This window comes from Protomyctophum parallelum, assembly GCF_964188405.1.
Source record: "Protomyctophum parallelum genome assembly, chromosome: 19".
Lineage (NCBI taxonomy): Eukaryota > Metazoa > Chordata > Actinopteri > Myctophiformes > Myctophidae > Protomyctophum > Protomyctophum parallelum.
The window spans coordinates 35,409,579-35,436,088 of record NC_139717.1 but is presented as its reverse complement, the minus strand read 5'-3'; the positions used below and the strand labels follow the sequence as shown (position 1 = coordinate 35,436,088).

General features: G+C 44.0%; 1 protein-coding gene across 3 annotated transcripts in view; it reads left to right on the top strand.

Annotated features, from left to right (window-relative positions):
- nhsl1b (NHS-like 1b) overlaps positions 1–26,510 on the top strand; it is a 123,137-nt gene that overhangs the window by 34,987 nt on the left and 61,640 nt on the right. The window contains exon 1 of one of the 3 annotated variants that reach the window (XM_083790359.1): positions 17,422–18,488. The exons of the other annotated variants lie outside the window; for them this stretch is intronic. Coding sequence (XP_083646485.1) covers positions 18,218–18,488 — 271 coding nt within the window. The 5' untranslated portion in view covers positions 17,422–18,217. Of the gene's footprint in view, positions 1–17,421; positions 18,489–26,510 lie in introns of those variants that run through there. 3 annotated transcript variants of the gene reach the window in all.

The following is a 26,510-nucleotide window of genomic DNA, read 5'->3' as shown; positions in this document are numbered from 1 at the left end:
TGCAGTACCTACGATTGGCCAGCGTGTCCATTAGGCTACAATGATTCCTCTCTGTGGCTGGGGCTTGGTAGGAGCCAGGAGATGATCTGAGGAGAGCTAACTGTGTATTTGTGCGTGCATGCAGGCGTGCGTCCGTGCATGCGTGTGTGTGCGTGTGTGTGTGTGTGTGTGTGTCAAACGGTTCACAGCTGTAGAGGGCAGAACGCCAGCCCCACGTCAGCCCCCTATTGTCACGGTAACGGTCGGCCTGCTGTCTGCTTAATCAGCATAATTGTCTCTGTCTTTCGCTATCTCTCTCTTTCTACCCACCCTCTCTCTTCCTCACACATCAGTGACAGTTTGGCCTCTCTTTCCTTTCCTTTAGTTCTAGCTCTTTATTTATCTCTCTCTTCCATTTCATTCTCATCTAAGACCATTTGCAGACTTTCTCTCTTTCTCTTGTCTCTCTCTCTCTCTCTCTCTCTTTGTCTCAATTAAAATTTCAATTCAATTCAAAGGGCTTTATTGGCATGAGCAAACATACATTTACATTGCCAAAGCAAAAAGTGGAACAATGCAATCAAAACAAAACTTATGTACAGTTGAAAGTCAGAATCTCCAATATATCAATTTCTATGTACCAAGATCGCTCAATGCAGAATGATAGAGCAGGAATACACACAATGATTAGTCTTTGGGGTGGTTGTGTTCCATTTGATATCCTTCTCCTGTCACAGTAGCTCACGCATCTTGCTGCTGTGTTTGCACATTGTTGTACTTTGTCCAGCAGATATGGGATGTTTTGTCATTATTCATGTTTTTAAAATCTCTGTGCGTGATTGTAATCAGCGGGAAGTATATGTCTCTGATGTCTTGGTACAGTGGACACTGGACAGGTGCTTAGGAAGTGTAGCTCAGTTTCCACCTTCCACTTCACTTTGTCTCTCTGTCTGAGTATTGCCAGGTCATGTTTTTCTAGAAGAGTGGACACACGCACAGACACACACATGCACGCTCGCTCACTCGCTTGCACACACACACACACACACACACACACACACACACACACACACACACACACACACACACACACACACACACACACACACACACACACACACACACACACAAATCTGTTGTGTTAAGACAGCGGTAGGGACAAATGCCGGACGAGTGGGTTTGCCAGAATCAGGGCCACACACGCACGAATGTGCGCACATTGTGCAAGTTGGTGGTGTCGGTGGGAAGTGGGAACACCAGTGTTGGACACACACACACACACACACACAGGTTGCTGCTACTGCTGTTTCACACATCCTGGCTTTTATTGCACTTTCCTCTCGCTGTACTTCACTTGTGTGCTCGTTAAAAAGCTTTTACAAGTAAATACATGGTTCAGAACAGCGACACCCCACAGCACGCTTTCAACTTTCATTAATACGACCAGAACACACACTCTTCTTTCATCAGGCCCTTCTCTCCTTAACATACACCTTCACCTCTAGGGATGGAGCCCGGAAATCGGGTCCATTACAAACCCGGTTCGGCACTTATGGAGACCCGAGTATCAATAAGCTTTTGGCTTGTCGGGCCTGTTATCGGGTATAGCAGCTGACGTCATGGGCCGCTCGCTAGCTATATAATAAGGGCCAGTCGCGTAGCGTGGATTAAATGACTGACGGGGGGTGGGGGGTGGTGATAGCGCATCTCCAGCCGATAAGTGTGAGCAGTTTTGCCGACGTGCAAATGGGGGACAATTTAAAACAAAGCTGTAGTTTGCCCATACATTTGCATGCAAGGGCTGCCAAAGTAGGCTATCTTTTGTTGTTTTTTCTAGTTTTTTCTCCCCCTCTCTTCGAAGTTAAGACTGGGCAAGCTCTAAAGTGACTGGGCCACCGTGGTTAGGGGGCCGAGACGCGACGGGTGGTTGCGCCGTGGAAGTATGGTGGTAAGGGTGGAAAAGTTTGGTTACCTTTTAAAAGACAAGAGGGGAGCTAAATGCAATAATGTAGCACAGTTGCATAGGCATCTGTCAATAATGCATTGTATTAAACCCAAATGCGATACCTTAGTTTGCATGAGAGAAGGGCCTGAGAGACAATTTAGGCCTTTACCCTATACGTAGTTTATACCGTTCTGTTCAGAATGTATTGTCTCCCAGCTTTCCACAAAATAATAGCAAATGCTCGATAGTGGGCTCGATAAGGACCCGGCTCGATAAGCCTGCTCAATAAGGTGATCGTTATCAATAGAAATTAACGAGCTCCATCCCTATAATCACCTCTCACTCTTTCGCTCTCCTTCTTATCTCTGCATCCCGCCAGTCGCTTTGTCACCAGACACACACACACACACACACACCTGTGGCGAGGAGTCTCCTGTGGGCCGAATGGTGGGCGGGTTGCCAGATTGAATAATGGGCAGGTTGCCAGATTGGCTGTCAGCAGATGAGTGGAACGTGGCTTCCTCGAATTGTCCGTGTGTGTGACTGCCCCCCCCCCCCCCCCCCCCTATGGATTCCACTGGACTGTCCCGAGGGATGACAGCATCTTCACAATGATAATAGCCTATTATCATTCCCGACTAAGAAAATACACACATTCGCAAACGCAGAGACATGCTAGGACATGCACGCACACACACACACACACACACACACACACACACACACACACACACACACACACACACACACACACACACACACACACACACACACACACACATACACACACCTACATACACATTGATGTCTGCCAGATTATCTGGATGACATGACACTGACCACTTGACCATTCAGACGTCAGACCTTTTGACAGAAAGAACCAAGATGTTTGTTTAAAGCAGAGTTTCAATTCAAACAGATTGTGGCCTGAGCCTGTGTGTGGGAGGTCGGCGTTGAGTAGACGCCACTGTGTTTTGTCAGCGGTTGAGGTGAGCAGAGGAAAATGTCCTCTTGGTGTTTTCTCAGCTCCACGTTAAAGGAAATGACACGGCATAAAATATACACACAGGGATTCACACACAGATGGAGACACACACAGACGCACACACAAACAAGATACAGGCACACATTTGTGTGTGCGTGCGCAAATGCACATCTGTGGGATATCAGCCCTGTGTTTGGTATCAAAACATGGAAACATGTCTCCAAAGGCTTGAGTCAAGGTCAAAGTGTGTGTGTGACTGTGTGTGTGTGTGTGTGTGTGTGCGCGAGCTTGTGTGAGCATTCTTGGGTATGCACATGCGTAGTACTAAGTTCCGTCACGTGTTTTGGTCCGACGGTCATTAGACCAACAACCTACCTCTATCCCTAACCTAACCATAACCAACCTACCTCTATCCCTAACCTAACCATAACCAACCTACCTCTATCCCTAACCTAACCATAACTGCATGCTCGGGAGCAGCACATGTTCGAGCGGTAGTCCGACCGTTGTTCCCGCATGTCGGACTAACGCTCCGTCGGAAATTGCGTCCGGATCCCGAATCAAACTCTTGTGTCTTGATGGATGCTTTACCTCAACAGATGTCTGGTCTGAAACTGCTCATTTCGCACGTGTTTTAAAAGACATGCATGTTTGTTTATACAGTATACACCCGCCCAGCTGAGGGCTCCGCTATCTCTGCGGCAAAAAAAGAACAACACAACGAAAGGAAAAACAATACAGGTTGAACAACATGCCGCAATCCCAAGCCATGTCATTATTCAATCGGTATTCGGTACAAATGACAGGCACCACTGCAGAAACGTGTTTGTACATGCGTCTGTTTTCTTTATGTGTTGTGGCGTAACTAACAGGGCTCTCCCTTTCTGACTCAAAGTAATGTATAAAGTATGGCGGTACGCGTCAGATGTTGCATTCTGTACTCTCACCGGCAGATGATCATGAGTCATGACTGTCACATCCTCACCTCTCCTGTCTGGTATAGGGCTGAGCGATATGGACAAAAGCTTACGATATTTTTGACCAAATTACCTCAATATCGATATTGTGACGATAATATATATTTTCGTGTTGTTTTCACAGTTTGATAAACACAGGAAAGTGATTAAAACCAGTTAAAGACAACACCATTGCCATAATTATATCAGAATGTGTAAAATCCCAGATGATATCTAGTCTCATCTCGTTATTGGTATAATATCATTCAATATATTTCCCAGCCCTGCTGGAGTAGTTAAAGAAGCACCAAGTCTGCATTTTAATGCAACATTTAAGGGTTAATAATATTAATAAGAATACATATTTAATTGCAACCTTTCATGTTGATTATATCCCAAGGTGCTTTTTCACAACAGCCATTTTGACGGTTTAAACACAGCTGAACGTAATAACATTGGTTGTGGAGCTATGTTTAATACTAGATAGTGTTATTATCCTCTCTGCAGACACAAAAACACCCACAATTATTACCTTCATCTGCATTCACCTGTCAAAATGTCTACTGTGAAAAGGGTGTACAGATACAACTGGTCATTATAATGGAAACATTGAATAATGTCTCTGTGACCAGGAACACTGCTTTCTTCAAACTTTGAAACTAGAGATCCAAGAACAACACAGGAAATTAACTTTCCACTGGTCTCAGACTCTGATTGTTTTCTCCGGTAATTTACCAGCTAACTTTAATTACTATCCACTGCCATTTTCTTTTATTTAGTTATTTCCGAATGGAAAAGTAACTCCAAACAATAGCGTTTGACGTGCCAGAAATAGGCTACACAATTGGGGCTGAAGAAGTAGGACCACACAGTTGTATTATAGTCATGTTGTGCATGTGGAAGGGTGTGTGTGTGTGTGGTGTGCACGTGCACATGCACACCTCCTGCACATCTTGCCACAGACACTCAGACAGGTCTGTTGGTGTAGCTCCTCAGCCATGGCTGATCAGGAATGCACTGTGTTGACCACACCCTCTCTCGCCTATAACCACTGGACACAGGCCTGAGTCCTGGGTCTCTCTCTCTCTCTCTCTCTCTCAGTGCTCCCCCTCCTCCCTTTCCCTCCCCTTTTTGCTTTGGTCAAGCACGCTGTGTGTGTGTGTGTGTGTGTGTGTGTGTGTGTGTGTGTGTGTGTGTGTGTGTGTGTGTGTGTGTGTGTGTGTGTGTGTGTGTGTGTGTGTGTGTGTGTGTGCGTGTGTGTCAGTATGAGTGTGTGTGTTTCTGTGTGTTCGTGTGTTGTGTGTCTTAAAGCCCTGCTCAGATTACAAACGTTCATTTGTCTTGTAAACCATAGCACCACTCCTTCTTCAAACTCTTATTCTTGTCATGCAATGGTATTGCACACTCCCTGTCTCTGCCTTATCATTCTCTCCCTTTTTCTCTCTCCATCTCTAGTACCGGTATATACGTGTCTATATGTCTCACCCTCAACCTTCAATCTCTCTCTCTCTATTTGGTCAGCCTGACTAACACAGACGAGGCCTCTCACCTCATAAATCTACCACACGGAGACCAGAGGGAGTCCTTCACATGAACTACGCACGCACACACGCATGCACGCTTGTACGCACGCGCACGCACACACAGACACAGACACGAACAGACACACACACCAAATGGAGAGAGTTCTCTGCTTTTCAAGCTGGACAAGGCTGCTTCACAGATGTGACATACAAACGGACACACGGGCGCGCACACACACACACGTGCGCGGACGGACACGGACACAAACGGATGTACGCACGCATTCACACACTGACACGCATACTGTAAATGCATGTCCGACTACAGATGCTGATGTTGTTTTAATGTGAGTACTCTATGTGAGTACATCTGTGTGTCTGCTTGACTGGACTTAAGTGTTTCTCTCTGTGTGCACTAAAATCTACATGCTCCAGACCAACACACACACACACACGCACACACACGCACGCGCGCGCACACACACACACACACACACACACACACACACACACACACACACACAACCAGGACTGCTGTTTGAATAATCAATTTTATTCATTCAAAGAATTATAAAAGTTCAGCAAAGTACTTAAAGTACTTACTTACTTATACCCAGGATATCACATAAAGTGTAATGAAAATAACAAACAAACCTTCCAGTGTGGATCCTGTAAAATAAATTCAAATAAATTGTTAAAGAAAACACAAAAGAACACACTTGTTTAAAGTGACGGGCGCCTGGTAATGTTTGTTTAAGGTACTAAAAAGTATTAAAAGTCCATACTTGGCTTGACTTGGCTGCCACATGACGTCACATTTAGTGCTCTAAACAAACATTAAAAGTCCATAGACTTGGCTGCCAATATGACAATGTCAAAAGACGTAAAACGCAGCACGCAACACTTAAGAACATAAAACAAGTATTCTAAAACCATTCTAAAATGAAAAGAACCATTCGGGCTACAAACTAAATTGCCTCACGAGCCTCTATTCCATTTTGCTCTTTGAGAAGTTGGAGTCAGCTGTTGTCAGGGGTCAGGGGCCAAAGGCCAAAGGGCAACACCTGCTTCACCTTTCCCTTTGTCTATGTGGATTAGCTGCTCCCGTAATACTCTCTTTCACATGCGCACACACACACACACACACACACACACACACACACACACACACACACACACCCAATGCCTCTTAGCTACGCTTCTCTCAGCTTTTACTACAGAAAAACAGATTTAAGACACGCGCGCACACACGCATGCACATATACACACATACATGGCTTTACATTGGAATAATAGAGGTTGTGCTAATAGAACTCGTGGACAGAGGAATGAGGGGATTTGTCTTTTGGGCAGAATGAATAGACAGGGGTTGACTCTAGGGCTTTGGACTGGCTTAGTCCCTGTCGAACAAGTCCACTGGACCCTTGTGGCCTTGTGTGTGTGTTCTAGATGGGGAAGTTCCACAGGGCCAAAGATAGGCCTTGGATGTTTGAAATAGCTGTGATTATCCTTGACTAAAGATTGCTATCTTTTTATATATATACAGTACACACAAACATTCTGTGCCACCTTCTGTTTTCAAGACAATGTTTATTTACTATAGTCTGATGGCACAATCTCACGGACGCACATACACACGCGCACGCACACACATACCACAACCATAGGCCCTGATTGAAACCATCATTGCTTTTTCTGTCAAACATTCCAGTTCATTTAACATTTGTCATGATTGATGACAGAGAGCTACTTGGGAACTACCAACTGGCTGCTGCTTGCCTCAGTGGAGGAACTAATTCCAGGCCTTTGGCTCCTCCTTTTGGCCAGGAGCAGTCATTACAATCTCACAGACAGATATTCAGAATTTTAGTGTTGTCTTCTATGAATAGACTAAAATGATTGATTTAAGATAAATATAAATCTATTGATAAAGAAAACATTCTTTTGAGCCACGGGTTATGAACCATTCGCAGTTTGAGGCATAATTTTCAGTCAGTGCCTTTTTTTGCACTGTTTTCAAATATGCTTTGAATTATGAACTGTAATTAAACTTGTCTGCAGTCATTGCTAAAATGATACAACGCTTAAACATTTCGCCGTCCTTAAATTGCCTTGCTGAATCCACATAAACCCTTTGGAGCTCCTATAGGGACCACAGCAGCAGCTGTCTCCCCACCACCAGAGGGCCGTTGCTGGGCTACAGGTCTCTGCCCTGCCTTGCCCACTGGAGCTCTGAGGTTGCTAGGCACTAATCCTGACAGAGGCAGGGTTTCGTGTGACTCAATCTTTCTTCATCTCTCTCTCCTGTTGTCTGGACCACTCGGTCTCACAATTTTGTGTGTGCGTGTCGTAGCTCATCCATTGTAGTGACTCCTCTCATCCCACTTTGACCAGTCACGTTCCCATCCTCAGCCAGCCCTGACATCATTCTTGGTGGCAGTCTAGAATGTGTCAGTGCCATTATATGAGCTGCTACCAGTCAATCCTATGGTCTGTTGACCCATGTGACCTTATTGGGGCTCAGGTGGCTAATTGACTGACTCACAGTGTACACCCACTCACTCACGCACGCACGCGCGTGTGTGTGTGTGCGTGTGTGAGTCACCTACCTGTCCTACACAGTACACCCTCACAAACACCCACACACTCGCACACAGTCGCACACACATTTGGAGTCCGGACCTAACACCACTACCAACCCCCAACACTGACTTATTGTATAGGCCTACTGTCTTGCACTTCCACATCAAACCCTCCTCCTGGGTAATGTTGTCAGAATGACACATCGTCTCCCTTAAAACTGTGCAAAGCCTCATGGGAGTCTGCCTGCCTGGCTCGCCGTGACACACCGTGACCCTGCCAATCACCCTCCTATATCACCTCCACTCAGGATAACGCGGTGGAATAATTTTTTTGTCCTTTGTTCACTTAGCTTTGGCACTTATGCGCACGCACACACACACACACACACACACACACACACACACACACACACACACACACACACACACACACACACACACACACACACACACACACACACACACACAGTAGCACAAAATCAATCGAATCAATCAAAGATCAGAAAGTAATGTCCCCCTTTCAGAGAGGATGTTCTTACAGAGAGAGAGAGAGAGAGAGAGTGAAAAGAGACATGGAACTAGGTGGAGGTGAAGGCTTCATAAGCGCTCGGGTTCAGAGAAAGGTCAGGGATCATGGTTCACAGTTGGGGGTGGGGGAGGTCAAATACAGGACACTTTATAGGTGACAGCAGCAGATAGTGTCATCTGTACTGTCTGCTGAAGATCGGTATGTAAGCCCCCAAGCAGAAAGATTACCGCACCACTCACACACACACACACACACACACACACACACACACACACCAATAAGTCATTTCATGGTGTGATGACGTATAAAGCCTAGTTCAGTTCAGGCCAAATATTTACGACGAGACGAAACCTAGACGTTGTACCTCTGTTGTACAATGGAGCATACATTTAAGCATTAGAGCGTTTCAGAGAAAACACTCAAGATTGACGTCTCGGAAAATCAATGAAACTAGAAATTACTCTCTCTCTCTCTCCCCTGCAGTGCACGTCTCTCTCTCTCTCTCTCTCTCTCTCTGTCTTCAGACTCTTTAAACCATAGACTCCCAGCCCTGTCTGCTCTTGTTTGTGCTGTTTCTTTCTTTCTCCCTTTTTTTTGTCAGAGCTGGAGACGGCTGTGTTTTATAGCAACATGGAGCCCTTGATTATATAGAGGCCCTATCCAACTGTGGAGCGACCGAGAGAGAGAGAGAGAGAGCGAGATGGGTGAAAAGAGAGTTGGGGAAAAATGCATGCTATAATTTCTGTTTATTAGTCCAGATCAGGATGGCCAAAACAGTTAATTAGCCCATTAAAACCGGGAAAGTTTAACTTTGGCTATTCAAAAACAGTAGCTATATACAAGCTTTTTGATCTATTGTCATGACTTCTGACATTTTTAAGTGACGTTTTTAATTAATAATCTTTGCTTCTGGGGGTCCCTGGAGCTATACATTTTTAGATGGGGCTCCGCGGCCAAATGCTTATCATTTTGCGGTTCCTTGACTTGAAAAGGTTTGAGCACTGATATAGCAACATATCATATCATAACATATCATCATCATCATCATACTATAATTCTGACAATGTCTGTCTGTCTGAATGTCACTGTGACTGCCGTAGCTCATCACTGCCTGCACCAATCACTCCCAATCACTCCTTTTCACACAGGCATTGACCATAATAATATGGAGGTCTCAACAAAGCCCTTTTTCCAATTTAACAACTTGTAAATTAATAATGAATTTATTAGTGAATTAAAAATGCAAAAACGCACCCAGGGCGCAGTACCCCCTGCGGGGGCAATATCTCACAACGGGTAAGGGCTAGTCGTTATGATTTGTAAAAATCAATCAGCCTCAGGTGGGTTAAAACACGAGGGTTCATTTCCTAGTACTACTACTCTCGGAGTTAAATGAACGCTCAGGATTTTACAGGGAAGGAGAGGGTGGGAAAAATGAACGGGGAGTGGAGCGAGTGTGAGAGAGAGAGAGGCCCTCTCGCCCCTCCGGTCAAAATTCCACCACCTCCTGTAGGTTCTGGGTGCTTGGTTGGTATGTCTTCAAGCCTCAACCCAATATAGAACGAACACACACACACACGCACGCACACACACGCGCACGCACGCACACACCATCATCATCTGTCATGCTCAGAAGAACTGTAGTAAGATATACTCTCGCTTTTCTTCCTCACCAACCATGCATTTTAGTGGCATACAGAGTACAATTTATCATACACATGCATACAGTACATACATACAGTCAGTTACACACACACACACAAACCATATAACTGCAGCAGTATAACTGCGGGGTGCTGTGAGACTAATAAAAGCCTTCCGCTGTGGCGTCTTTTAAACCCCTGTATTTAGATAGTTGAGTGAATGTGTTGCAGCTGCAGTCAGCAGAATGTCTCTCGTTGTACTTTACTGTGTGTACTGAGACAGTCAGTACCCAGGTCCTTGCTGTGTGGACTGAGACAGTCAGTACCCAGGTCCTTGCTGTGTGTACTGAGACAGTCAGTACCCAGGTCCTTGCTGTGTGGACTGAGACAGTCAGTACCCAGGTCCTTGCTGTGTGGACTGAGACAGTCAGTACCCAGGTCCTTGCTGTGTGGATTGAGACAGTCAGTACCCAGGTCCTTGCTGTGTGGATTGAGACAGTCAGTACCCAGGTCCTTGCTGTGTGGACTGAGACAGTCAGTACCCAGGTCCTTGCTGTGTGGACTGAGACAGTCAGTACCCAGGTCCTTGCTGTTTGGACTGAGACAGTCAGTACCCAGGTCCTTGTTGTGTGGATTGAGACAGTCAGTACCCAGGTCCTTGCTGTGTGGATTGAGACAGTCAGTACCCAGGTCCTTGCTGTGTGGACTGAGACAGTCAGTACCCAGGTCCTTGCTGTGTGGACTGAGACAGTCAGTACCCAGGTCCTTGCTGTGTGGACTGAGACAGTCAGTACCCAGGTCCTTGCTGTGTGGACTGAGACAGTCAGTACCCAGGTCCTCGCTGTGTGGACTGAGACAGTCAGTACCCAGGTCCTTGCTGTGTGGACTGAGACAGTCAGTACCCAGGTCCTGACGTCACAGCCACACCCCCTGGGTCATAAAGAAATGTTCCCGTTCCGTTCCGTATCTTTTAATTAGAACTATGTTCCAAAATAAATAAAAATAAATAACACTGGGCATTCTGTTAGGGTGGTGGCTCTGTATAATTGACCATATTTAGTTACATTTGATACAGTCTGTGTTTTGTATATACTGTAGACAGGCTTGTATTTTTGGCCTCTTTGGATAAATTGGTGGGAGTTTTGAATTGGGGAATGCCTTTATGACTTTGATGATGGCAGTCAGACGGAGATAAAATATAATTTTGCGCGATTGCGTCCTTAATTTATACATTGTCATTTGCTGCTTGTGGTGTGTGTTTGTACGGGAAAGGAAACCTATCTGCACAACATAAATATACTCACAGACTGACACTTAGTCACACACATGCACGCCAACAAGAACATAGACGTGAATTTACGGCGTGCTCGGTGTATCGATGACACGCACGACTCTGTGAAGGCTGATTGGGTTACAGCCAAGCAGACCTCTCTGATGTCATCATCCAACAAGAACAGGCGATGCAAACAGGCTAAGGTAAAGTCAGCGTATGCCAGATGCGTCATGTTTGAATCACAGTGCCTGTGTTATGTTATGTAACTTATGTTACGTTTATTCATTTAACATGGACATCACAATCACAGTGCACAATTGTACAATTTGTAATACAGTGCATTAGCACAAGTGCTACTTCTCAACACATGTCCACAGGAGACTTTTCTAAAAATACGATAACCTTTGTGTGTACATACGCGTGTACGTCTGTAATCGTAACTCGAGAAACGTTCGCCCCACCGACAGTGCACCGTGTCATATCTATATGGAGCTGGCCTGGTTTGACATCACAAATATGTTCTCACAACATCTGCATAGACTCCATATTTGGGCATGCCAGACAAAGAACTCCATATATGGGCATGAAAGGGACATACAATAACTGGGTGGGGCATTCATTACAACTTGCATCGTTCCACGTAGGCCAGTCCCCAACGGGCACCGCTCTAGATACATTAACTTGTGAAACAAAACAAATGTAGATCATCATTTGGGCAACCAGTCACAGAAACTATACATGTGAGAACAGTTGATTTGATTTCAACCATAGTTTGAGTCTCTGTAAAACACATTACCATCTGTGTCTAGTTTTAGAACCATAGGCAAAGAGTTCCAAAGGTTTGCCCCCTTTACTGAGAAGGCAGACTGTGAGAGTGTGCATGTTTGTTTACTAGCCTTTGATATTGCACCGAAAAGGCCCAGCGAGTTTCCCTTTGTAGTTTGTTTTAGTGTGAAATTATATGGTTATTACGTTTCATACGTTTTCATCAGCCAAATATAGTACACCACTGAGTAAAACCGTGGCCGTGACATTGTCCTTGTTTGCAGTGTTTTAAGAGTGGCTGAAACGGATGGAAATATATATTGTATATTGTTTCTGTAAACTATGATAGTCAGAAAAGATCAGCAGATTGAACAAAAGGTGACCCAGCCTCACCGGCATCTGCTTTTTGTTGTTGTGTGTCTTGCCATGTATCTATGTATCCCCAAAATAGTATCTTGCTACCTAATTCACACCGGTCTCATATATAGAGGTAGTCACACCACACCTGGACGAGTAGGCAACTGACTTAGGATTTGTGTTTTGTCACTTTGCATAGCATGCTGCTTTGTTTGTTTGTAAGTAATATTGGTTAGGACACGGACAATCACGCTGTGCCAACGAGAATTACTTTTGCCACTGTGTGTGTGTGAGACACATTGTCAAGCTCATGTCACCATGATCCGCCATGCCCATAATATAAGGACTTCCCAATGCAGCTACTGCCAAATATGGGCGGTGTTGTTCCACCTTAATGTGCCATCATGGCATCAGGCCCTAACAAATCAGTCATACTGTATGGCCATAAAAGGGACAAGGACCCTAGGACAAAAACAAACGTGTGCTTTGTTAGTTAAAGATCGTTGTCAGTTCTTACTGCAACGATCTTTGAAATGTAGTTGTACCAACTTTAGTGGGATCTTAACGTATTTTGTTTTAAATTGGATACTTTACAACTACTTTTGATTACTTATTATCTGGATGTTACAGGAGCTGTGGTGGCTGTAACCTTGGCCCTACAAAGACACTATGGCACTCTTCTGTAAAGGTTTACACTTGGCATCCCCTGGATCAATTACCATGTTGACGGAGGCTACATGTCCTTGGATAGTGTCATTCCGAAGCAAATTTACCAAAGTAAAGGTCCGACCAGAGTATTTTGCAGAGTATTATGAGAAGTATCGCGGTGACCCAAACCAACCTCATAAACTCCACATAGTGACGCGGGTCAAAAGTGTCAAAGCTAGGCCATAATGGGAGAAGCAGCTGATGAAGACCCTTCGCCTTGAAAAGGCGCATACACCTGTAATTCACAAAAACACACCTGCAGTCAACAGTCAGTTGAAATTCGACAAACATCTAGTAAGGATCCAGCCACTCAAGACTCCTTATGGCCTCCCTGCTGAAGAGGACATGGCTGAAACATACATCAACAGCAATGGAGAACTGATCGTACGACCACTCCTTAAACCTATTGAAGCCAAGGCTATCGAGTCATAGCCCCATATAGGATCTGCCCAATATACACCTTATAGGCTACTCCAGTGTGAAACACTGTTGCACGACACAATATAAATCAGGATTTTGTTTGTTTTATACCATCAGAATAAAATAAAAGTGCTCCATAGCTTTAAAAAAGAGAAAAAGGATTATAACTGACAGATACCTCTATCCACAGTTGGATCAGTGAGGGCCGCAACACAGCCCGATCTCTAGATGTACCTCTCCTACTTCATTATTGCCTCTTTGTGCCTCCTCTCCTCTCAGCGGAGTGTTTCTACATGCCTGTCCTATGCAGCCCCTAAGGACAACAACATGGTTAGGGTTTTCTGCATATTCCCCTGATGACCCCCGCCCCAACAACATGACACCGCAACGCTAACCAGGAACACACACTCTTCATATTTTCTAAACTGCATCGCTTGCGGCTGTGTTTCTGTTTTGCAGATGTTTATTAATGCTATCAGTGCAATAGCTTTACAAATGAAGGCCCCACCCTTACAAGATTGTTTGGTCTGATATCTGTGAAAGCGAAATCACTAGCATGTGATGATGTTGCTTAATATTCCGGGAAGTTGTTTTGTCTTATCAGTGATCTTGTGGTATACAGTAAAGGGAAATGATACAACCTTATGTCTCTATTTTATACCTAGATTACTTCTAGGATGGGAATGATCCATTAATGCATTAATAGTTAATTGATAAGTTTTGATAAGCTTATCGATTGATTAACAGGTTAGTTGTTAAGTGGCATTTATTACTTTTTTTTGGAGAATCTTAATTTCCCACAATGTCTATTATAAAAATCTACACAAAAGGCATATTATATTCCTTAATCAAATAGTTATTTGACCATTTGCAATACAGGGCAGGTATCTCATCTTTGTATGAGAAATAGAATCAAATTAAAAGTGCACTGTCTTGTCTGTCACATCACATACAAAAGCATAGACGTTTTGATTAATTCGATTAGTTATTAACTGTTAAGTTTAACTGACTAATTTCATCGATTAACGATTAACTATTAACATCCCTAACTTCTAGGGTTTACATTTTGCCCTAAATTCTCCCTCTGATACTGATAAATGTTAATAAGGTATCTGTTTTATGGCCAGTATAATATCAGTGCTGGTGGTGCAAGCAAAACTTGAAAGTTGAAACTTAATTTAAGCATCAGTTTATCAGTTCTCTGTCATCAGTAGCCAACATAAAGGCACCAGACTCCATTCTGTTAACAATGTCATTGACTGGGACAGATCATAATCGATTATTGCCACTTCCATTACTTCTCTGTGTTCAGGTTTAACAGGATAAAGGATAAAGATTTGATGAGCGAAGGTAGAGTGGAGGAGGAGTAACTCTGACCATTGACCTTCCTCCTCCCCTGGGGTTGGGGGAGGCTTTTAAATTTTGTTTTATTTTTTTTTATTTTTTTCTGGAAAGGAGAAATCAATAGACTAAACCGGTTCCCGTCTCTTTGTCTATTTGACACTTCAGTAGATGCACTGTCTCTTCTGTCTAAGGTCTTTTAAAAAATACTTCCATGTGTTTGTAGGACCCATGTTGCTCCACTGCTTCAGTGATTCATCCATAGGCTAGAGCACCAAATGGTTTCGCTATATTTGGCCTATGCATTTTAGCTATCCGTCTAAATGCATAGTTGGTGCAAATGCATAGTTGGTTTGTTTTCATCATGTTGGTCACATCGCAGACCATTTTTATTCTCCAAAGTGCTTTTGAGGACATATTTTCCAGCCACTGTCCAAGGTTTCATCTACCCATGTCTCTTTGTGATTGATCCCTTCATCCCTGACCAGCAGAGTGAGATGCTGGTTAATTATTAACAGACTGTGGCCGTTTGGTGTCATGGGTGTGTGGAGTATTTGGTCCACACAATCTGTGTGTTTGTGTGTCTGTGTGTGCGTGTGTGTGTGTGTGTGTGTGTGTGTGTTCAATATATTTAATTGTGAATTTGTTGTCATGTTTACAGGTTAAATCAGAGTTGATTGTGGTGTTGCATCATATGATGAAGTATAGTGGGCTTAAGTGGATACGTTTTAATAAAGGTATACATAAGACAGAAAGGGAAAGGGTAGACACACCCACACACACACGCGCACGCACGCACACTCTGGTTAATGTGGTAAGGTTTATTGTCACACTTTAGTGGTCACACACTTCCTCTGCGGTTACACGTTGGTGGGGAAAACTCCACCTCCTTGACATGTTTGGAGCTCCCCATAAGCATTGGCTGTTGTTTTTGTCCGCTGTGGTCTGTGGCACTATAATTGTATTCCTTACTTGGGCTGTACATTATGCTTCAATGTGACGCACAGTGTGTCTATATTTCTTGTTGTGATGATGACGCACCCATTCTTTCTGTTGACATGCGTGACAGTGTTTCATTATCTTTTATTTTATTTATCTCTCACCGATAATCACAGAAGGAACAACCGAAAACGTGCGTTCAGTTAAAGTATATTGGACTAACGAGTTTTGCAGCTAAAGGAGGATTTCACCACAGCTTTGAAGGCCGTCCCAGTTTAGTCTTTACATTTCACAAAATGACAAATGGACGTTTCTTGAGTGTACTAAACCGCACCCTGAGGAGTATAGCATAAGTTCTCACTCAACAAAAAGTCCTTCCCTCCAAAAACGGCACACAAGAAGCCCTGCTTTAACAGTCTGCCTAGCCTGTTCTCAGTGCCTTGGGGTACGCTGTTAACTTTGCAGTGTTCTCTTCCAAGTATTCAGGTAGAATGTCAACAAGTGTTGTAGAATGTTAGACCTACATATTATCGTATACACACAGTGAAAAGTGCTCAGTTTAAACGTATCCATTCTTTATTTTGTAATATAATGGTAGCAAATAATGTTCAGGGACGTAGGTCCTCCACTTTGTCTCTCAGTGTGGGACACACCTGAGACCTGAGGGGGAGAGAAGGCGGGGGGGGGGGGGGGGGGAGAGGAAGAGAGGAAGCAGAGTGATTAGAGGAAGATAGAAAGATTAGGAAAGGTTAGAAAAGCAAGGAGGGAGGAGTGGTTGTCATGCCGGCAGAGCGGACGAAGGGGAGGGGCAGAGATCAGGGATCAAGAAGAGAGAGAGAGAGAGAGAGAGCGGGAGAGAGAGAGAGAGGGAGGGAGGGGCCGTCTGGCTTGTGTTTCAGCACAGTGGCTAGGCTTGGGTGTAATCTTAACCCTGTACTCACATACATGCACACACCATAGGAGCAAGTGAGCAAGCCTGTAGCAGTTGAGAGAGGGAACCCTCACAAGTAAACAACTTCAGAAGAACTCGGCAGCAAACTGTGTCGGGTCCATCCGCGTGTCAGGCTCCGCGGTGGAGGCAGCAGGTGAAAGCTGTATACTCCCTGGCATGCACACACCATGATGGACTGATAAGAGACTTGATGCTTGCCAACGCTTGGATTTATTTATTTATTTTGCACCTGCAATCTATACTTGGCATGCCTCTTCAATGGATCTCATGATGGCATATTGACTCCTTTAAGCCGCTGGATCCACCTTCACACTAGAGAATAAAGTGAGGAGAGCAATGGAGGACGAATGGACGATGGACCCGTGCTGGACTTTATCATTCCTTGGAAACTCCGCCCTGTGATGCCAACTTTGTGTCTCAAAACAAACAAACACACACACACCAAAGAGACACACTGTTACAGACCTACTGGGACCTGTGACAGGAGGTCTCCCTGAGTGTGTGGATGTGTGGGTACGTAACCTCATCGGCCTGGGAATAGACCCAGGGACGCACCTTCACACCTCGTAGCTCCAGTGGTCTTACAGCCTGTCAGCTGGTGTATGCAAACGGCCGTGGATTAAATGCCTCTGGGGGACACTCTGTCATGAAAAGAAAAAGACTGTCGACTCGTTCTGACTGAAACAGAACGTGATTACGAAGTCTCTCTTCAGCCTCTCGTACACCCTGAGGAATATCGCCAACACCAACTGTGTGTGTGTGTGTGTGTGTGTGTGTGTGTGTGTGTTTGTGCGTGGTGGAAAGGATGTGTGATTTTCCAGTTCGCCAGATTGGTTAATTACTACGTTGGATGCAGGATTCACGCCCTGGGTTTGGGAGCACTCTGCACACAAAAGAAAGTCAGAGGAGAGGAGATGTAGTGGCGTTTGGCTCATGACAGACGGATGAAGTTGGAGAGAGCGAGAGTGGATATATCTGGAGTCTGCCCAGGGTCAGAGTCATGACCTGTGGAACAAGAGAAGAAGAGATGAAGCCTAGAACTGAACTTCCTCTAGGAACTGGTTTGATGCTGAACATGGACATCTGAGACCTTTTCTATTGGATGTAGACTCTGCTCCTTTCCATTTGGAAACTATCACTGTCTGCTGCTGTTGACATCTTGGAGTGCACTTCCCTTCTGGGCACATTTTCAGACGGGGTTCATCGTAAAGGGTCAGCTTCAAAGGATTCATTATTCTACATAAGAATTAAAACATTGGACTGTTTTCTCAGCCATAACTCCTTGCCTCCATCTCCCATCTCCCACTCCTCGGGGTGAGGATGAGGGGGGAGCGGAGAACGGGTTCCTTCCGCAAGGAGAAACCAGCGGCGGCGGGGCTGTCGAGGGCCCTCAGTTGGCTGAACGTCTCCACCCTCTCCCGACAGACCAGCCGCATTTTCCGCAGCCAAGGTGAGCTCCACGCGCACGGACGCCACGCGCACACGCGCTCGCACACCCACCTGCATGCCACGGAGGGCGACGAGGACGAGGATGACGACGACAGTTGGGTGTACAAGCCCCAGCACCGGCATCAGCACCGGCATCGAAGAGGTGAGACCAGAGAGAGATGGATGGATGGAGGTTCTTGGGAGAGGTCAGCCGAGGGGAATAGTTTGTGAGATGGATGTCAGACAGACGGAATGAATCAGTGGAACTTTTAGTTTTCATTCAGTCTGTTCTCAGGCATTTCATCAGCTGCTGTATATTGTATGCCCACTCAAACTCACTGCTGTATTTATGTATACAAATTGTTGACACGTAGGCGCTGACTAATCACAGAGTTCTGCCTCTGCTCAAATGAGTGGATTTATATTTCTGTCTCTCTGTATCTGTCTGTCTCTCTCTCTCTGTCAGGACAGGAGGAAGCCAGTGAATGACTTGTGTACATGTGCGGACAAAGCAAGTCACTTTGTCACTGTCTTTTTATGGCCGTTTGATTTCCCGACATGTACAGTACATCATGTCTTTGGCACTTCCTGTTTAAAGGGTGGGTGGGGGGGGGGGGCGGGCATGGGTTGGTGCAGGGGGTTCGAGGGTCAAAGGGCACTTTGTGTTTGTGATAGGTTAACAAAACACGCATCGGGCCGGAAGCAGGAGATGGTGTATGGTGATGTCACAGACTGGTGGCGATGCGCGCGCCTGGTTCGGTGCCAGGGAGAGAGCGTGTGTGTGTGTGTGTGTGCGCGTGTGTCTGTGTGTATTCTTCATTGTACATTCAGACCAGAGGCTGCAGATGCAGTAGAATGGACTCATACCGCATAGAATGATGCCATAGTAGTGGTTGATTAAAACATTTTGTTTGTTGTAGCAAGGACATCTTAACTGAGGTAAGAAGGCCATCTAGTACTTCAGTGGTGTGGAGTTTCCTCAATCCTGAGTATGCGTATTATTTATTTAACAGGTTGTGTGTGTGTGTGTGTGTGTGTGTGTGTGATACTGTGTGTGTGTGTGTGTGTGTGTGTGTGTGTGTGTGTGTGTGTGTGTGAGAGACTATGTGTGTGTGACTGCGTGTGTCTGGACGCAAATGTGCACAAATGTGTGTCAGGTGCATGTGGTGCATATACTGTAGATATGTCCAGTGTGTATCCGGTCAATTACCTTTTGGGGTCATTGGTTGTAACTCTAGCCTACTGTATAGACTTGGCCATTGGTTGTTTGTAACTTTAGCCTACTGTGCAGACACAACCAGTGGATGGAAGACGGCAGTACTACACTATTGTCTCACAGCGTGGCGTGTTCCATATAAAACTGACGGACCAGTCTGGTTCATCATGCAAATCTCCAGTCACTCCAAATATTTGATTTGAATTTACTCAAATTACATTGGCCCAAGAATTGAAGGTGAGCTAATCAGTCTAGAACTAGGTAGTCTATTCTGCCTACAAACGTTTGTGTTTGCCTGAGGTTTTGACTTCGTCTGTGATGCATGTATAATTGTATATTTGTCTATTGTCATGTGCCTGTATTCATCCTCCTAAGCCGGGAACCTCAGGGTGTAGCTTATAACTGTAATTCTATAGCCTGTGTGTGTGTGACTGGGTGGAGACATGAGGAGAGCGGGTGATGTTACCTAATCAGAAGCAGCCATTTTGGACCCTGTTGGTCTGGAACACGATGCTTTACGACTTCACTTCTAGCAACTGTTGTTATTGTTGTCTGTCCATGGAATGTACCGTTCATGATCTCATCTCTCAATCCCTTCCCCAGTCACTCGCTCACCTTTGGACCTGCTCGGAGTCGTTCCTAAAACAGCTCCGGGCACTATACATGACTTGGATGTTTTGAAGTCCTGGCATGCTTTCGTACAAACAGCCCAAAGGTTAGGAGCTGAAGTTAAGTGGAGATGAAAGGGTCGCCATTTTGTAGTGTCATCGTTAAGTGGACCTTGGTGTGTAATGACCTGAACCGTTTAGAATGGCATGTGCCAATATTTTAATGAACCGTTTAGAATGGCATGTGCCAATATTTTAATATTTTGTTATTTCCTGTCATTTGTGGCACACTTTCAAACAATGGAGTTCTGTATTCAAGAGACATTCCTCTAGAAAGAACGCAAAGTGAGATCATCCAGCTACCTGTCCATGTTTGGTTATAAATTCATGTACTCCTTGTCCTACAAAAACATGTCTTTAGTAACCAGTGTGAGAGTGTTCACTGATTATCATCAATCACTGACAATCAAACTTAATTTAATGGTCCAATTGGTTTGACCTGCACCAATTAAAGATTCACTAGGTTTAAATTAGAAGTCTTGATTAATCAATGTTGGTCAATGAACTTTATTCTCGGAGGAAGGAAAAAGGGAAATGTTTATTGATCGGCAGCATAATGGCAGACAACAGGGGACATATTATTCACATTAGAAGATTACAACTACTACACACTAAGAGCAGCTCTATCGACTTGAATGACACGGAAACGTACTCTCTACTCTGTGTCTCTCTACTCCTGTTTGATTTTCTTGCTGTCAGATACACTCAGACATATCTTTTTATAGGCTGTCCATGTCTGGAGACAGTGTCAGGGACAGGTCATCACACACACACACACACACACACACACACACACACATGCATGCGCGCACACACACACACACACACACACACACACACACACACACACACACACACACACACACACACACACACACACACACACTCTAACACACTCTAACACATTGACACTTGCACTCAAATACCCATATATCCCACACAGGAAACAACAGCAGTCTATACAACCTAACGTATTTATAACAGCTGGATCCCCGTTCCACGCCTGCCAAGGACCCAATACAAGACGCATTTAGGCGGCCGAGCACCGTGCCTGTGTGTAACTAAATATAGCCCATAATGAGCAGTTTCGGTCCCGCAGCTGCTTAACTGGCAATTTGGACGCAGTCGCTGAGGTGACCAGTTGGATGTTGGCCTCAGTTGTCAAGGTGACGGTGTGCGAGCACTTCCTGGTGCAGTGAGATACTGGGGCTGCAATCATCGATTATTATCTTTGCCATTATTCTATCGATTACTTTTTTGATTAATCCAATTATCGAGAGGCAAGTTTTTTTTTAAATATATATATTTTAGCATGTTATATATCAACAAATTGATTAAGCAGTTTTATACTTTGCACGACAGTGTCATGCAAAAAACTGTAAAAATATATCAGAACTATAATCAATCAATCAATCCATTGTAGATCTTGCCTATATTAAAATGCCCAAAATAGGGATCTATTATTTTATAGAATTTTTGATTATTTATAGTTGTTTTTATAATCTTATTACATCTATTAGTTCCCTTAACCCCTACCTGCCCAGTGGTAGGTAGGCGGCCATTTGCTGCATTGGTTTAGAGTTGGCAAACTATTAACGGTGGAACGAGCGTTTCTGAATTGTGGTTCAGGGAGGTTCCATCCATCACTGCCATGGGCTGGAGGAAAAGTCCCCCTGGAGGAAAAGGTGGCAAGTGGCCACGAACGGACAAACTGGGCTGGACTCGCGGTCGAGGTAGTTCATGACGTAGACGCATAAAGGACGCGACCGTGCACATACAGTACCACCTACATGCTAAATGTTAAGTTATAATATGGGCCCATGATGTCATCAAACCTCAGAAGGAACCCGCGGTAGGGGGTTGGGTGGAGTATACACTTGGTGAGCAAGTTTCATAGAAATGAGTAGACAGGGATTTTCTGCCACCAGGCTCTATATGCACAGCAGCCATATTGGAAAGAAACTGGGCCCTCTTCCTTACTTCCTTCTAGGGATGGAACCCTATGAAAACTACGTGTCACGATTAGTGTAGATTAACGACATTAGAGCAATAATCAAAATATGCTTAAAACTCAAAATGCCACATTTGCTTAACCACTTGAATCCCCAGCATCCCTATTCTTGGGTAGAACGTTTGCCAAAAATAGCCAATCTACAAGCTCACAACACGTTGAACTGCTATTTTTGGCAAATCAGTTTGTGTAGTGTGAAATAAGAGCGTACCAAATGATTAATAGATACTTTGTAAATACCAAACTGGTTATAAATACTTCTGAAATGATCTGCCTTCTGCATATTTTTGACACAGCAGCAAATGCACTGTATGGTCTTTGACTAGTAGGTCACATGACCTATAGATGGCGACAGTGAGCCAACAGCTAGAAGGTGGCGATCCCCCACCCCTATAATCTTCTTTATTCCATCACTGCTGTTATCTAATTTATCTCTACAGCCTTCCATCCACTGTGCTCTTTTCTCTGGGTCTGCACACTATGTATTTTTTTTTGGGCGATTATTCTGTCAATTACTTTTTCAATTAATTGAATAAGGGAGAAGCGCATTTGTAAAACGCTGAAAATCACTGAAGCATTGTTTTTTACATTGGTATCATGCTAAAATAGTGAAAATAGGCTCACACTCTTGTGAGTTTGTAGCTCAGCTATTTCAGCTATTTATTAGACTTTTCGCCTCTAATGAAAACGCCTCATGATTTTTTTTCATAATACAATTTACAATTTAGGCATTTAGCAGACGCTCTTAATCCAGAGCGACTTACATTAAGCAGTAACAAAAAGCATGGCACACATCACATATATAAAAAGTAGTTATCATGAAACATGCGTAAGCTAAGAACGTAACAGTGGAGTATCTATGTAAACTATACATACTATATTATATATTATACGTGTGTACTATAAAGTGCTATGACTACATAAAATGCAATTCTAGTGTTGTCTAACATGTAACTGTTTACTATCTAAGTCTACATAAAGTGCTATCTAAGGGGCTAGTGCTACGGTTCTGATTGCAGTTCTAAATTAGTTCGATTAACTGTTGCTCCCCAATTTCCTCTACCGCAGTAACTCCACCCCTATACCTCCAAACGCCACGCTTGATCAATCTCCAAAAATCAAGCCTATTGATTAGCCAATAGCCACTGGGTTCACACTTACTGACTGAATCAATCAAGGAGTGGACATGCTGACTCCTCCGGAAAGGCCGTGTCAAAAGAACATTGGACAGCCAGGCTCCAAAACAGGCGTCTAAATCCCCTTCTATGTGCTGTGGGACCTGCTGGGAGCGCTGCCAGATCAATCCTCATCCTGCCTGGGGTAGCTGGGAACCTTTATATTCACTCTCACTTACTAAGGAAATCTCCTAATGTAAATGAAACAGGCTTTTCTGTATAATTTCTGTTGCTGGCAAGTCGGGGTATTGAGTAAACCATTTGAGATGATGGATTTGAGATTCTTGTATGCTAGCCAGGTTTCTCTCTCTCTCTCTCTCTCTCTCTCTCTCTCTCTCTCTCTCTCTCTCTATCTCTCTCTCACTACCCCCCCATCTCTCTGTAGTTTTTTGTATCCACATTCAATACTTTTATTTAGGGTAACAACATTGACCACGAGTATTAACCATGTGTGGTTGACCAATTGCACAATGGCCAAGGCAGAATTGGGTCCTATTATATGAAATGTTATTATAGTCTTTACGGTTTAAGGCTGCATGAGGGTTTTTGGGGCCATAATTGTCTGTGGCTGTGTGTGAGATGCTTAGCGGATTAAGATGGAACCACACTGTTGCGTAAGTGTCTATTTGGACCATCTCTTTGGTTTTGAACTGGCAATGGTTTCTCATTCTTGCGCGTGCGTGCGTGCGTGCGTACACACACACACACACACACACACACACACACACACACACACACACACACACACACATTATCAACATCATCATGTACTTAGTGTGTAATTCCAGATTACCGGATGATAATTGACTGTATGGGGAAATGCAGGGTTTTCGACTCATTAAAAGACACATGGAATTCTGCTGATGTGGCCTAGAGCCCATGGTGTACATACACAGATGATGCACACACATACACTACACTACACGGAGCACATAATATTATGAGACGAATGCGACACATCTTATATAACATTTATAATGCAAATTGTCATTTTATATTACCCATACTGTACAGATCAGTGGTTCCCAAACACTGGGTCGGGACCCATTTTTGGCTCGCAGACTAATTCTTAGGAGTTCTTTATTTTTTGTTTCCTTCATTAATATTTCCCCCCAGTAATTTCATGAGCTTGTAGATCTGTTATTTTCAGTAGCTTGGGTCCTGGGGAGAAATAAATGTACGTGTACCTAGGTAGGTAGGTACCTGTATGTATGTTTGTATAAGTGAGCACGAGTATGTTACTTATTTATACCAGTAGGGGGCACCAGAGTACAGAGAAGAAATTGGAACGAAACAGAGAAGAAATTGGACGATACAAATTGGAATGATACAGAGAACCAATAGACGGGAGTTGCACCACTCGGTTCACACTGGTGTGATTTTTTTAAATGATTTGTACTTTATTAATTTTCTTGTTTTTGTATATAAAGACATTGACATAGACCAAAACACAACCAAAGAAATGCATAACAAAACAAAAGAAAACAATATAACAGAGTTGCACAGAAATATCCCGTAGTCCACCCCAGCCCCAATTCCAGACATATTCCTTCAGTGTATTTTTCCAAAGTTGCAGCCCGTTCAGAGCTCACTCAGAGCCAGAAACGAATCAGAGTCCTGATACATGCTCATGGTAAAAGCCCCATTTGAAGTCATAGTCGTCCGTCCTATTAAGCAGAGGATGAGCTATTCTGAGTTTAAGGGTTCCCAACTGCTTGTTAACTTTGCCTCACTCTCAGAATGTGAAAGAGGCTATTTCTATTATTACATGTCTTTTTCCACACATATTTACATTTGGCTACACTGTCATTTGAACAAATGACAATTTACTGGACTGTAAAGATGATAGCAGTGCATGCATGTGAAAATTAAAAAGGCTGAAGTCGGCTGTTTTTGCTTTGTTCGCAGTACAGATGAGTGGATTACATGTGGCTACACTGCCAACAAAGACATTGCACTGTAGATACATATATTTGGTGTATTGTGATGTATGTATGAGACTTTGTTCTGGTCCAAAGGTACAGCAAGACAGAAGATGCGGTTGGCCCATAGAGTATAAAGAAGGATAGAGACTGAACCACCGCAATAGCCTCTTACCACTAGGGCCCAGTGCTTCAACGTTGGAAAGCCTCACTGGGGCCTTGAGTTTGACTGAATAGGGACACTTCACCATTTTTGCAAAAATATGTTAATGAGGTTTAGAAGATTTAGAACACTTTCCTGGGGGTCTTTAGGTGTGTAATATTTGGTTTTAGATATTTTAGATTTTAGCAGTGAGCCCAGTATGTCATGGACACTGGGTTCACTTACTTCCTGGACTACAATTCACATAATGCTTTGGTGCACTGCTCCTCATTGTGGATACGGGAGGGCTGTCTTACTGAGATAACATGTAGTCCAGGAAGTAAGTGAGTACAAGTAAGTACAATTTTGTAAAAAAGTACATATTTAGCCCCATGTTCGAATGCCCCAGTCCCCCTGTCAAAAATAGCTAAAATCGCTAAAACGAAGAAAAAAAAGCAGCAAATGAAGAAAATAAAAAATCACACCCGTGTGAAGTGACACAGCCAGGGTGCCGGCCCGGTTCCGGTGTGGCGCCACCACGTCCGAAACGGTAGAGAAATGAGAGAATTACCATGTGGGGTCTGTAATCATCATCAGTTAATTTGTGCGTGTGTGTGTGTTAGTTTGCACACAGGTGGTGAAAAACAACCATGCTATTTTCGTGCTCATACCCAGGCACCCATGCAGCCACCCAGACACACACATAGCTCTGTAAGGGAGTGGTTGCACCACTCAAAAATTACTCATCTTTTACTTTCTCTAATAACAACCTAAAACATTCACCTAAAGTTGTCCTGTAAGGTATTTTCAAATGTGACCCCCTTTGAAAAAGCTTTGGACACCCCTGATATATTTTGTCAGTAATCTAATCACCAATTTCTCTCTTTCTCTCTATGTGCTGACTATCCTGACATTGACATCATAATTCAGGTAAGTCACCCCACTTTCCCTCCATAACTTCCTCTCCATGTCTTTGGCTGGTCTCTCTCTTCTGAAAGCCTATCACAGATCACCTTCTTGTTTAAACCCACCCTTCTCATTTAAGAGCATT